Source organism: Carcharodon carcharias, chromosome 1, assembly GCF_017639515.1.
Source record: "Carcharodon carcharias isolate sCarCar2 chromosome 1, sCarCar2.pri, whole genome shotgun sequence".
NCBI lineage: Eukaryota > Metazoa > Chordata > Chondrichthyes > Lamniformes > Lamnidae > Carcharodon > Carcharodon carcharias.
The window spans coordinates 81,735,660-81,749,619 of record NC_054467.1 but is presented as its reverse complement, the minus strand read 5'-3'; the positions used below and the strand labels follow the sequence as shown (position 1 = coordinate 81,749,619).

The following is a 13,960-nucleotide window of genomic DNA, read 5'->3' as shown; positions in this document are numbered from 1 at the left end:
GATTTTTTATTACATATGGATGAAAGGAAATAGAGCACATATGATATAAAGTATAAGAAAAATAATTCCCTACATTACCTGTCTCCTTCGTACATCCCAGCCAAACAATTGGTAAAAGAGAATTACTGGCCAGCATTTTCCAGTTCCACCTGTGGACAGAAAATTTGACGGACCAGCCAAAGGTCTGTTGACTTCAAGTGGGAATTGCGGGACCATTACAATTACCCATTGAATAACATAGAAAATACATTAGCGGCAATTGTTACGTGGAAGGAACCCTAGCAGAATGACTTTGGAAATTAATGCAAACCATGCTTACAATACAAGAAAATAATATCAAATTGCTTTCGTTGGCTTCTTGCCAATTTTATAAGGAAAGGCTCTTTCTAAATGTAAAATAGTACCATCATTGATAATAATTAAAGTCAAACATATACATGCCTTTCCCAAATAATGTCATTGGAGGGTCACCAATGTAGTCTCATCTACAGAACACAAGGATCTGGGGAGTGGGCGGGCAAGTTGAGGTGAGGCAGAAGATCAGCCATGAATTGAATCGCTCAAGTATAGTCTACTCTTGCGCCTATTTCCTGTGTTCTTGCTTGCAACCATTTGGTCTTCTTCAGAGGCAAGACCTTCTGTGTCTCCGAGGCAATCATTGTGTATTTTTCCCCATCAGTGACATATCAGATAGTACCTTAAGTTTTTATAATGGAAACCTTGCACACTAAGGGGTCTGTAAGAGAATCTCAGGGGTCCGAAATATCATCATATTTGTTCACTCACTAGCACCTTATTTCTGCTGTTCCGTATGGTGCGGTCTGGTTATAATGATTGATTTGGACAGACCCAAGTGAGCAATCACTAAATCCAAAGGCTACAATCCCATGATGCCTTGTAGGTCAGCGGCTAATTGAAACTGAGTCTGAGTTCTGGCAAATCAATACACAGTTAATGCTGCAGAACAGAGAGCAGAGAGATAGAACCATTTCTGAACGTGTTAGAGATACACAACAGATCCATCAGCATCTGTAAAGAGAAAAGGCAGGCTTATGTTTAGAGTGCTGACCATGACAGCTGGAAACTGAAGGATAAAGGAACTCCTTAATGAAATGAGGTAGGGAGAAAAACAGCTTAAAATGGACTCAGAAATGCTGAGGCCATCAGAGAGAGGAGCTATTCATTTGAGTGGTCTTCAAACAGATTTTTTGAACAAAGTAGGAAAGTAGTGAAAACTTATGGATGCTGTAGGAAGATCATCTCAAGAAGGCAATGAAAATGCATTAACCGAACAAAAGGGCATAAAAACAGCTGGCTGAAGAGGCAAAGAAGATGTGGCAAAGAAAAAAAATGAAGTGAAAAGAGATGGGGGGAATAGGAGAGAAAGTGGGGGGAAAGATAAAAAATGGAAATCTGAAATATAAACCTGAAACATTTAGTAGACAACTTGCAAACAGCAGTACTCTGCAACTCCCTTCAGGACTCACAAGAAGATACATTTCCCTTTGTTTTTTTCTTTATTTATGGGATGTGGGCATTGCTAGCTAGGCCAGCATTTTTTGCCCATCCCTAATTGCCATTGAGAAGTTGCTGGTAAGCTCCCTTCTTGGACAGCTTCAGTCCCTGTTATATAGGTACATGAACAGTACAGTTAGGGAGAGTGTTCCAGGATTTTGACCCAGCAACAGTGAAGGAACGGTGATATGTTTCCAAGTCAGGATGGCAAGTGGCTTGGAAGGGCACTTCTGGATGGTGGGGTTCCCATGTGTCTGTTGCCCTTGTCCTTTTAGTGGCCGTGGGTTTGGAAGGTGCTGCCTAAGGAACTTTGGTGAGTTCCTGCAGTGCATCATGTAGATGGTATACACTGTTGCCACTGTGTGTCAGTGGTGGAGGGAGTGAATGTTTGTGGATTGAGTGGCAAACAAGTGGGCTGCTTTGTTCTGGATGGTGTCCAGCTTCTTCAGTGTTGTGGGTTATATGGCTGGTCCAGTTCAGTTTCTGGTCAATGGTAACCCCCAGGATGTTGATAATGGGGAATTCGGAAATGGTAATGCTATTGAATGTCAAAGAGCAATGGTTTGATTCACTTTTGTTGGCGATGGTCATTGCCTGGCACTTGTGTGGTGCAAATATTACTTGCCACTTGTCAGTCCAAGCCTGGATATTGTCCAGCTCTTGCTGCATTTGGACATGGACTGCGTCAGTATCTGAGGAGTTGCTCATGGTGCTGAACATGGTGCAATCATCAGTGAACATCACCACTTCTGACCTTATGTTGGAAGGAGGGTCATTGATGAAGCAGCTGAAGATGGGCCTCCGATACTACTCTGAGGAACTCCTGTAGTGATGTCCTGGAACTGAGATGATTGACCTCCAACAACCACAACTATCTTTCCTTGTGCTAGGTATAACTCCAACCAGTGAGAGTTGACTTCTAATTCCCATTGACTCCAGTTTTGCTAGGGCTCCTTGAAGTCAAGGGAAGTCACCCTCACATCACCTCTGGAGTTCAGCTTTTTTGCCCATATTTGAACCAAGGCTGTAATGAGGTCAGGAGCTGAGTGACCCTGGCAGAACACAAACTGAGCTTTTGTATTTCTTATTCATTTACGGGGTGTAGGTGTTGCTGGCTAGACCAGCATTTATTGCCCATGCCTAATTGCACTTGAGAGGTGGTGGTGTTGAGCTGCTTTCTTGAAATGCTGCAGTCCACGTGGTCTAGGTACACCCATAGTGCTATTAGAGAGGGAGCCCCAGGATTTTGACCAGTGAGCGGGCTATTGCTAAGCATGTGTCACTTGATAGCACTGTTGATGACCTCTTCCATCACTTTATTGTTGACCAAGAGTAGACTGATGGGGCTGTAATTGGCCGCGTTGGATTTGTCCTGCTTTGGTGGACAGGACATACCTGAGCAATTTACCATATTGCTGGATGGATGCCAGTTTTGTAGCTCTACTGGAACAGCTTGGTGAGGGATGCAGCAAGTTCTGGAGCAAAAGTCTTCAGGACTATTGCCGTAATATTGTCAGGGCCCATAGCCTTTGCAGTATCCAGTACCTTCTCATTTCTTAATATCACGTAGAGTGAATTGAATTGGCTGAAGACTGGCACCTGTGATGCTGGGGACCTCTGGAGGAGGTCAAGATGGATCATCCATCCTTCACTTCTGGCTGAACATTGTTGCAAACCCTTCGGCCTTATCCTTTGCACTGAAGTGCTGGACTCCCCCATCATTGAGGTTGGGGATATTTGTGGAGCCTTCTCCTCCAGTTAGTTGTTTAATTATCCATCACCATTCATGACTGGATGTGGCAGGACTGCAGAGCTTAGACCTGATCCGTTGGTTGTGGAATCACTTAGCTCTGTTTATCACTTGCTGCTTATGCTGTTTGGCACACATGTAGTTCTGTATTATAGCTTCACCAGGTTGACACATCATTTTTAAGTATGCCTGCTGCTGTTTCTGGCATGCTCTCCTGCACTCTTCATTGAACTAGGCTTGATCACCTGGCTTTGTGGTATTAGTAGAGTGGGGGATAAAGCAAGCCATGAGGTTACATATTGTGGTTGTATATAAATCTGTTGTTGCTGATGGCCCACAGTGCCTCATGGTTGCCCAGTCTTGAGTTGCTAGATCTGTTTGAAATCCATCCCATTTATCAAGCTGGTGGTGCCACACAACATGATGGAGAGTATCCTCAATGTGAAGTTGGGACTTTGTCTCCACAATGACTGTGTGGTGGTCAGTGCTACCAATACTGTCATGGACAAATGCATCTGTGGCAGGCACATTGGTGAGAATGAGGTCAAGTATGTTTTTCTCTTTTGTTAGTTTCCTCATCACCTGCCACAAACTCAGTCTAGCAGCTGTGTGCTTCAGGACTCGGCCAGTTTGGTCAGTAGTGGTGCTACCGAGCCATTCTTGGTGATGGACATTGAAGCTCCCCACCTAGAGTACATTCTGTGCCCTTGCCAGCCTCAGTGTTTCTTCCAAGCGGTGTTCAACATAGAGGAGTACTGATTCAGCTACTGAGGGGTCAGCGTGTGGTAATCAGCAGGAGGTTTCCTTGCTCCATGTTTGTCTGTGAGTATGATTATATCAGGCTGGTGCTTGACTAGTCTGTAATCAGCTATCCCAGTTTTGGCACTAGCCCCCATATGTCAGTGAAACGGATTTTGCAGGGTCAACAGGGCTGAGTTTGCTGTTGTCATTTCTGGTACCTAGGTCGATGTCAGGTGGTCCATCCAATTGCATCCCTTCTTATTGGCTTTTTAGCAGTTTGATACAACTGAGTGGCTTCCTAGGCCATTTCAGAGGGCTGTGGTTCTGGAGTTACATGTAGGCCAGACCAGGGAAGGATGATAAAACAATTGTTTCAATGGCCATCATTAGACTTGTAAGATCAGATTTTTATTGAGTTTAAACTTCATCATTTGCCATGGCAGGATACAAACCTGGGTCCCCAGAGCATTACCCTGGATTACTAGTCCAGTGACTATACCACTACATCAGCACTTCCCCCATGGAAAAGTACAAGCCTTAATGTGATATCCAATGGGAAATTCAGAAGAAAATTCTTTACCCAAAATGTGGTAAAAATGTTGGACTCACTATGACAGGGAGTGGTTGAAGTAAATATGATAGATTCACTTAAGGGGATGCTAAACAGCGTATAAGGGAGAAGTGAATAGAGGGTTACAGCAATAGATTTAAGTGAGAAAAGATGGGAGGAGGCTCAAGTGGACCACAAATGCTGGCATGGACTGGTTGGCCTGAATGGCCTGGCTAAATGTTTCTGTGCCTGTTTCTACACTGTATAACCTATGTAATACTTGTTATGTGTATGTGGTGTTGTGATTGCCTTTTCAATGTTAAAGATGTTACTTTACGGTGAGAGTATTATGGCCCAAATTTTGCTGCCAGCGATGAAGCAATAGCACTTACTGCTGACCTTGAATAAAGCTGCCCACAAAGATCGAGGAATTTCTGCGGTGTGGATTTCACATTTTCTGATGGTATTTTAAGTTTGTCAGCACCTCAAGGGAGTCTGTGGTGTCTGCAATATTGTTGTCATCAAGCAAACTAAGCTGGTAATCACATTGAAGAATTCTCATGGACATCAAGCCAGGAAGTAAAAAGCACTGATTATCCTTTACTTGTTAACCATTTTATAGGCAGTGAAATGAAGATCAGGACATATCTGTGGGAATTAAGGTAGAAGGTGAAACATCTTAAACATTTTTAAAAGATATTTTTTATTGTTTTGAATATCTATCTTTTTTTTTAATAGTAGTAATAGAAGCATTTAACAGTCTATACTTGTAACATAAGCTGTTCAGGATCAAGGAAGTTGTTCAGCAGTCATTATTAACTTTGGAGACTGTTCTTAAAAAAAGCCTTTTACACTTTATTCAACAAGGCAGAGCCTTTTCAAGTGGTTTCACATGAGACTCAGTGAAAAATGGAAGTTCATGTCAATTCAAAAGATTTCTAAGATTTCCACCATAGGGGCTTCAACAGCCCTGTTCTTGTCCTGTGGACGAGCAGGGAAATATCGACAGCAATTTCTGGATTCCCTCATTTAACTGTGCATGTGACAATGCCAAAAGTTGCTGTCAGTTTCACAATTGTAACAACAGCAAATGCTGATAGATTCCCTGTCATTACAATCACAAAATCCAGGCTCTTCTTTTTATTCATTCAGGAGATATGAGCGTTACTGGCTAGGCCAGCATTTATTGCCCAGCCCTAGTTGCCCTTGAGATGGTGGTGGTGGTGGTGAGCTGCCTTCTTGAACCCATCTATCTTGTTCCCATCCAGCTGCTGCCCTTGTCCTTCTAGATGGCAGTGGTCGTGGGTTTGGAAGGTGCTGTCAGAGCAGCCTTGGTGAATTCCTGCAGTGAACCTTGTAGATGGTACACACTGCTGCTACTGTGCACCAGTGGTGGAGGGAGTGAATGTTTGTGGATGTGGTGCCAAATAAGTGGGCTACTTTGCCCTGGATGGTGTCAAACTTCTTGAGTGTTGTGGAAGCTGCTGTCATCCAGGCAAGTGGGGAGTATTCCATCACACTGCTGACTTGTGCCTTGTAGATGGTGGACAGACTTTGGGGAGCCAGGAGGTGAGTTATTTGTCACAGGATTCCTAGCCTCTGACCTGCTCTTGTAGCCACAGTATTTATATGGCTAGTCCAGTTCACTTTCTGGTCAATGGTAACCATCAGGATGTTGATAGTGTGGGAATTCAGTGATGGTAATGCCATTGAATGTCAAGGGACGATGGTTAAGTTCTCTCTGATGCTGAGATTGTGTAACCTGGCCATCAGCTTCCCATCGCTCAAAGCACTTTCCTAAAAATTTGCTTCAGTTAACAATTTTTTTCTCAGGATATTTTAAATTCAAGCAGATGGGAGAGTGGGTGGTATAGTTAAAATAGTGGAAATTTGCAACCTGACTCCAATTCACTGCATTGGCAGCAATTCCCACTCTGGAAGAGACTTCCTCTAAAAGAAGGTGGGGGTTAACTTAAGATTCAGGAGTCACTGCTTATTGATGTAGTCGGAGCTGTGACATATTTTTAACCACATCGCATCTGCTAACAAAAAAGTGGCCGGTGGAACTGACTGATCACAAGAGGCTCAGCTAAATTTTACAATGCTGCCTGTCTTTAAGCTGCTAATAGGAAGTAGGAATGTTTTGCCCCCAGTTCACACTGAAAGCCTTGAGCCCCCTCAGCCTTCAGCCAAATGTGCTCAGACCTCCCTCATGCCGATCACAAGCACACTCGGAGCCTTCTGTCCTGTATTCTAATGTTGGGGGCTATTCCCATTGGTCCCTAGCTGGAGCTCCTTGCTGCTAAATCCCTACTCCCTCCTGCTGACCAGGCTGTCAATCTGTTGGGCAGTTGGCTGCACATATGTATTTAAATGAGGCCTTCCCATTAAGATTGACAGGCTTCTACATTACTGGATTTTGCTGAGTTATTCAGTCACTATCATGCTCCCCAGCACCTTTCCTGTGGTTTACTGGGTCCTAAGTATCAGCAAATGTTTTGATCATAGGGTGAATCACAGCCAAAGCCAAGGACCCAGCATCCTGCCACATGCACTTCAGGGATTGTTAGACCACTGTTCAGTTATCTCTACTAGATCAAGGACCAATTGTAGAATTGCTTCCAGCATGCTCACTGAAATGAGATAAAGCAGCATAAAGTGAAAAGGAAGGAAGAACTTGCTTTATTTAAGGAATGATTTTAACCCTATCCACCTGGTGGAAATTCAAATTTCCTGTTAGTAAAGAGTTGATAGGACATTTGACCCTTAATTAAAATGTCACTGGTGTTTTGTCATTGCTCAGCAGGATATCATGAATGTATTCGGCATGTATGTGCAGTGTTCTGCTTCAGCCAAATTGAGAGCACCACAGGGTCCATAAGATCATAAGTAATTGCAGCAGGAGTAGGCCATATGGCCCCACAAGCCTGCTCCATCATTCGATAAGATGATAGCTGATTTGATTGTGGCCTTAACTACATTTTTCTGCATGTCTTCCATAACCCTTAAAGCCTTTATGGATCTCTTGGGAGCATTTCATCTGCCAGGTTTTACCATTGTGTGAAACCAGTATGTTTCCTATAAGTAATGGCAACATATAAAAATATGTTTCAAATCCCTGGGGGTGATTTTGACTTCAGGTGATAGTGTAAAACTCATCATATTGATTCAGCCGTCTGTTACGCATCTCTCTCAATTTTCATTTCCATTGACCTCAAATGGCCCTTGCACATGTCTAGCACTGGTATTATTCTTTATCACTGAACACCATACCTTTTTTCTTTCAGGACGATGTCAGGTTGAAGCTGTAAAAACAGGTAAGGGCCATTTTTTTTTATTATCCCCATGCTTCTATAAGCAATTTTGGAGTTAAAAATTTCAGTGAAACATAATTTAACCAAATGGTTATGCAAGTCATGACCCCGCCTCAGCCAAATTCACTCAAAGACTAGGCAGAAATGTCAATTTATATACAAATACTGGTGATTGAAGTATCTTGATTCACATCTCTTTAAGGAATATGATTATAATTGTATACAGTGGGATGTGTACAAAGAAATTATGCATCTATTCACATCACTAATGTTAGCCAATTATTTTATTTCCATACTGATGTTTTTCATTACCTTGTAATATTTTGCACAGCAGTGTGTCATATCGAGTGGCATTGAGGCAGAGAGAAATTCATTAGTGTTCTAGCAGCTCTGCGCATACTTACCTCGATTCCCCGGGGGCAGGCAGTTCAGCGTTATCATTGAAGATCACATGAGCTACGCTGCCTTCCCCTGGTTAACTGAAGTAATGTCTCCATAACACTGCTGATTACACAAACAAGTTTCTCCCCAGAGTTTACAGCACAGCCTAATCCATCCTAACTGATCCAAGCCAATATTTTTGCTTTAAACAAGCTTCCTCCCACTCCTTTAGTCCTAGAAACATATCCTTCTATTCCTTCCTCCCTCATGTGCTTTTCTAGCATACCCTTAAATGTATTTATGCTATTCATCTCATCCACTCCTTGTGGTAGATGTTCCATATTCTTACTACTCTTTGCATAAAGACACTTCTCCTGAATTCCCTATTGGATTTATCTTATACTTACGGCCTCTAGTTCTGGTCGCCACCACATGTGGGAACATTTTCTCCATATCTACCCTGTCAATCCCACCCATTATCTTAAAAACCTCTACCAGATCACACCTTAGCTTTTGCTTTTCTGGAGAAATAAGCCCCAGCATGGTCAATATTTCCTGATACTTTTAACTCACACGCATGTGTTCTTACATTTTGTTTTGATGATTTAATTCATAAACTGAGAAATGAGTTTGATTTTCATAGGCATGACAACACAGTAACATTGGTTTTGATCAACCTCACTACCATTTTCCAGACTTGGAAATAAAGTACTGAGGCTGAAGTAATAATTATGAAGTGAGTCTATTGGTCATGCCTGCATTCTCCAGTTGCATTAAAACTCCAAGGGCGAAATTTTATGGCAGTGGGATTTTATATTCCCATCGAAGCCAATGAGGTTTAGAATGTCTCGCTGCATTTTACCACCCCATCCCTGCTGAAACGGGGCTGTAAAATTCTGCCCCAACTGTCCAGTCACTCAGTCAAGTGGCTGCAGAGAAGCAGAATTATCCTTTGCCAGAACACACGAGAATGAATGCAACGGACTCACAATACTTCCAGGGGCAAAGACATTTTTTAAACACTAGTTGCAACTTAATAGGCTATCAAAATGCAAGTTTCACCTGATTAACAAGTTGTAATTTTTTCACAGGATGGGGGTTTACAACAATATTAAAGCATAAAACCAGGGAGATCTTGTCAGTTCAGTGATTTCCAAAAGATTGCTGTCAGCAGGGACTTCAACAGCACACGCTGTGGAGGAGCAAGGAGTCACTGACAGCAACCTCTGGATTTCCATCCCTCATTGCACATGTGTGAATGCTGTAGTAGTAGCTGTCAGTTTCATAAGGTAACGACAGCATATACTGACAGTTTTGCTATCATTACTTACATAAAATCCAGGCCATCTAAAGCTAAATAATTCAAACCTTAAATCTAGTACTGTCTGACAAAACCAAACAAAATGAAACTTATTTTGGTTTCTGTGTTTTTCTTGTGTGATCTATTCTCATCCCTAATGCATGGACTTTAAAGTAAGGACCTGATCAGTCTGTTACGATAACTGATCTCAGAGCGTGGCAATGGACAGCTGATTAAACAAACTTCTATTTTATGTTTCTACAGCACAGTGTTCGAATAACTATTTAAGTTACTGTTCTGGTGTATCTTACTCAAAGATTATGTTTCCTAACTTGATTGGTCAAATATCGAGAGCAGAAGCTGAGATAAGTGCAGAGTACGTTCTTATCAGTGTCTTGGACAACTTGCTGAATGGAGAATGCAATACTGATCTCAAGCTGCTGGGCTGTTCCATCATTGCTCCACGTTGTGAAAACAATACGATTCTGAAGCCTTGTCGATATGCTTGTGAGGCACTTAAAAGAGACTGTCAACATTCATTTGAACTGATTCAAATGGCATGGCCATACTTCATGGACTGTGATCGTTTTTTTGTCAGCGAAGAGGAGGGTTGTTATGACCCTATAGGAAAATACAAAGGTAGGTAACTGATTTTGTTTGAGATTGGACATTATGCTGTGAAACCTAGCTTGTATATTTTCAGTAAGAAGCTATAATTAACTGAAAGACTATACTCTTCCTATCGCACTGAATGAGGCTCTGTCCCCTATACAACACTTTACAAAGTTGATTCTGATGAAAAAGAGGTAGAAGTTTCACAGCAGCCATTGAGTCAATGGTAACTGTCCTGTAATGTTCAACACTGAGACATCAGGACTATTGCAATCTATCCCACCAGCTGGACCTGATGGAACGGATTGACTGTCCAGTTTATGTACTGCTCGGTTTTACTTTTTATTGAAGGTTGGATTAGATTAAAATGACCTCCAGAAAGAACAGAAAGAATCCATATTTAATCCCTGTCTGTCCTGATTCAGCTAATCTCTTCTAGCACAGTGGGGGGCGGTTAGGGGGTGGCGGGGGCAGGGGTGGATTGGGCAGTGACACTGTACTCAAGTCTCTGAACCAAGAGGTTAGAGGAACAGAAATGGCCAGCATTCCAGGTCTGCTCTATTTTCCAGTGACTCAAGCTGCAAGTATCCATGCGAATGTGATATCTCACACACCATCAGCCTGACAGAATGGGCTGAATTTTTCTGTGCACGGTGCCAGGGCTGAAAGCAGGAGCCAACCTTCGACCCTGTTAATTGGCTGCCACTGGGACTGCCATTCAATGGAGGGTGGCAGCTCAACAGCCTCAGCAGTGCCACTGCTAGTTGTGGCCAGTGCTGAGGCTGCAGCTCCAAGATGAGGGCTTCTTAACGGCGAGGCACCCTTGAAGAGTAAGTAGATTTTAGGATTGAAGCCAAAGCCAGGCACACAAGCCCTGGACATCAGGGTTGGTGGGGGAGGGGTAAATGTACCCTTGTGGTGCACTGGTGGCTGTGTTGCCTTGGGAGAGGCCTTTTTCATTGCCACTCCTTCCGTTAGCCATGGAGTGCCCATGCAGGAGAGCTGTCCCCAACCAGAGCCCTGCTGGGTGGCCGCAGGGTTTATCTGGTGGTCTCCCTGTGCAGTAGCAGGCCCTCCCAATGTGGGCAAAATGCCCATGGGCTAGGAAGGTGGCACTTAGTTGGGAAATTAAGTGGCTTAATTGACTGGCCAGGGGGCGGTTGCATTGCAAAGGTTACTACTGCTAGCAATATTCTGTGGTGGGGGGAAGATGTGGGGCTCCCTTTTACCTCCACTCACCATATTACCAGCACGCCTGCCTCCCAGCTTATCTCCAATGGGCTAGAAAAATTCCGCCCACCGTTCCAAATTTGCGAATCTGCACTAGATATTCACGCAGATTCTTGCCATGAAATTCGATAAGGCCTGAACACAGGTATGGGAATGGGAAAGCAAGATTAACCCCCGTCCATTGCTTCCATTGCAGACAGCATGGTAAACTTTGTGCTGCCTGCTCATTTATATGATAGCAGTGTGCAGCCAGCACTTAGTGTGTTGTTAAATGACTGCACATCTGAGTGGAGGGGCACAAAGTTGTGAGACATTAGAACAAGCTCAAGCAAGTCGACTGACTTAAAGCCAGCCTGCACCTTTTAAACAACAGGCACAATTTTACTGGAGGAGATGCTTGAAGTGACTGGGGAAGAGTGTCTGACCATCAAGGTGACTGGTGTATCAGGGCACAGAATGTGCTCCGATGTTCTGTGCCACAACACTGGAGGTCTCGATGTAGGAGGTGGACAGGAGAATAGAAGTGTCCTCTATCCAAATGGGACTAAAAGGACCTCCAGCCAGACACTGTAAAGACAGTGGCAGCAAATAGCTGCTGTGGTCAATGCTGGAAGTTGAGCCTGGATGGCCTGGATGCAGTGCAAGACATTCAATGACCTCAGACAAGTGGCCGAGGTCAGTCACCAGGACCAGTTGAGAGGCATCAATGGATGCTGAATAAAGTAATTAATAAATTAATGGAAATTGTGGAGGCACTCGCCATAATCTTCCAGTGTTCATTTGATACAGGGGTGGTGCCAGAGGATTGGAGGATTGCAAGTGTTACACACTTGCTCATATTACGGTGTAAGGATAATCCCAACAACTACAAGCCAGTCAGTTTAACCTCGGTGATGGGAAAGCTTTTAGAAATGATAAATGGAATAAAAGGGACATGCAGTAACAGCATGGATATGATGTCGCCTGGTGACAGGAAACAGCAAGTAGTGGAGAACGATTGTTTCTCGGACTGGAGAATGGTATGTGGTGGTGTTCTCCAGGGGTTGGTATTAGGACCACTGCTTTTCCTGATACATATTAATGACCTTAGACTGTATGCACAGGGCACAATTTCAAACTTTTCAGATGGCGCAAAACTTGGAATTATTGTGAAATGTCAGGAGGATAGTGATAAATTTCAAAAGGACATAGACAGGCTGGTGGAATGAGCATGGGAGTTGCAATTTAATGCAGAGAGGGGTAAAATGATACATTTTTGTAGGAAGAATGAGGAGAGACAATTTACAATAAATGTTACAATTCTAAAGGGGGTATAGAAGGAGAGAGACCTGGGTGTATATGTGTGTAAATCTCTGAAGGTGGCAGAACAAGTTGAGAAAGTGGTTAATAAAACATACGGGATCCTGGGTTTTATAAATAGGGGCATCATGTACAAAAGCAAGGAAGCTATGATAAACCTGTATAAAACACTGGTTCGGCCTCAACTGGAGTTTTGTACCCAGTTCTGTGTACCACAGTTTACAAAGGATGTGAAGGCATTAGAGGGAGTGGAGAAAAGATTCATGAGAATGGACAAGGAACTTCAGTAATGTGAAGAGATTGGAGAAGCTGGGGATATTCTGCTTAGAGAAGAAAAGAATAAGAGATTTGATAGGTATGTTCAAAATCATGAGGGGTCTGCACAGATTAGTTAGGGAGAAACTATTCCCATTGGAGGAAGGGTCGAGAACCAGAGAACACTGATTTAAGGTGATTGGCAAAGGCAGCATTGGCGACATGAGGAAAAACTGTTTTACACAGCGAGTAGTTAGGATCTGGAATGCACTGCTAGAGAATGTGATGGACGCATATTCATTCGAGGCCTTCTAAAGAGAATCGTATAATTATTTGAGGAAAGAATTTGCTGGGATACAAGGAAAAGGCGGGAAGTGGGACAAGTTGAGTTGCTCCTTCAAAGAACCAGCAAGGACACGATGGGCCAAATGACCTAATTCGGTGCTGCAATGATTCTATTATTCTATGAATATTCAGAGGCCCTATCCCACCAATTGCACCACTAGCCTCACACACTGCTCAATGCGCCACACCACCACCATTCACCTACAACAATCTCTATCAGTCACAATCTTATTCTCACATTCTAGCTTTACCTTATCTCACACAATTAGCACTGCTGCGAGCCTCATCCCAACATCTCACAGCTTGCATACTCTGCCAGCTATTCAGCCATGACAGCCACATCACCCAAATAGATTTCACCATATTCGTTGACACAATTCCCCCTCTCTTGCAGGACAAGATAGTGCATAACTGGAGGCAGCAACACCTAATTGTTGGAAGCAGGCATGACTGCATATCCTTATTCTAATGTAGGAGAGAGTACTCATTGCAGTGGCAATGATTGAGACTGTGGCCAGCAGAGAGGCTGAAAGTAAAGATGACACTATATCCTGCTTCTTAATCCCTACTTCACCACCCACTTCATCCCACAATCTCCTGATTTACAAGTTTCAGATGTTCTTACTTCCCACCTCTTCCCTTAACAACAAGCCTATCCTTGTGCCTTT

The 13,960-nt window shown here is 43.2% G+C and overlaps 1 protein-coding gene across 1 annotated transcript in view; it reads left to right on the top strand.

The window, feature by feature from the left end:
• cpz (carboxypeptidase Z) overlaps positions 1-13,960 on the top strand; it is a 55,678-nt gene that overhangs the window by 14,489 nt on the left and 27,229 nt on the right. The window contains exons 3-4 of the mRNA XM_041199599.1: positions 7,844-7,873; positions 9,816-10,190. Coding sequence (XP_041055533.1) covers positions 7,844-7,873; positions 9,816-10,190 — 405 coding nt within the window. The remainder of the gene's footprint in view (positions 1-7,843; positions 7,874-9,815; positions 10,191-13,960) is intronic.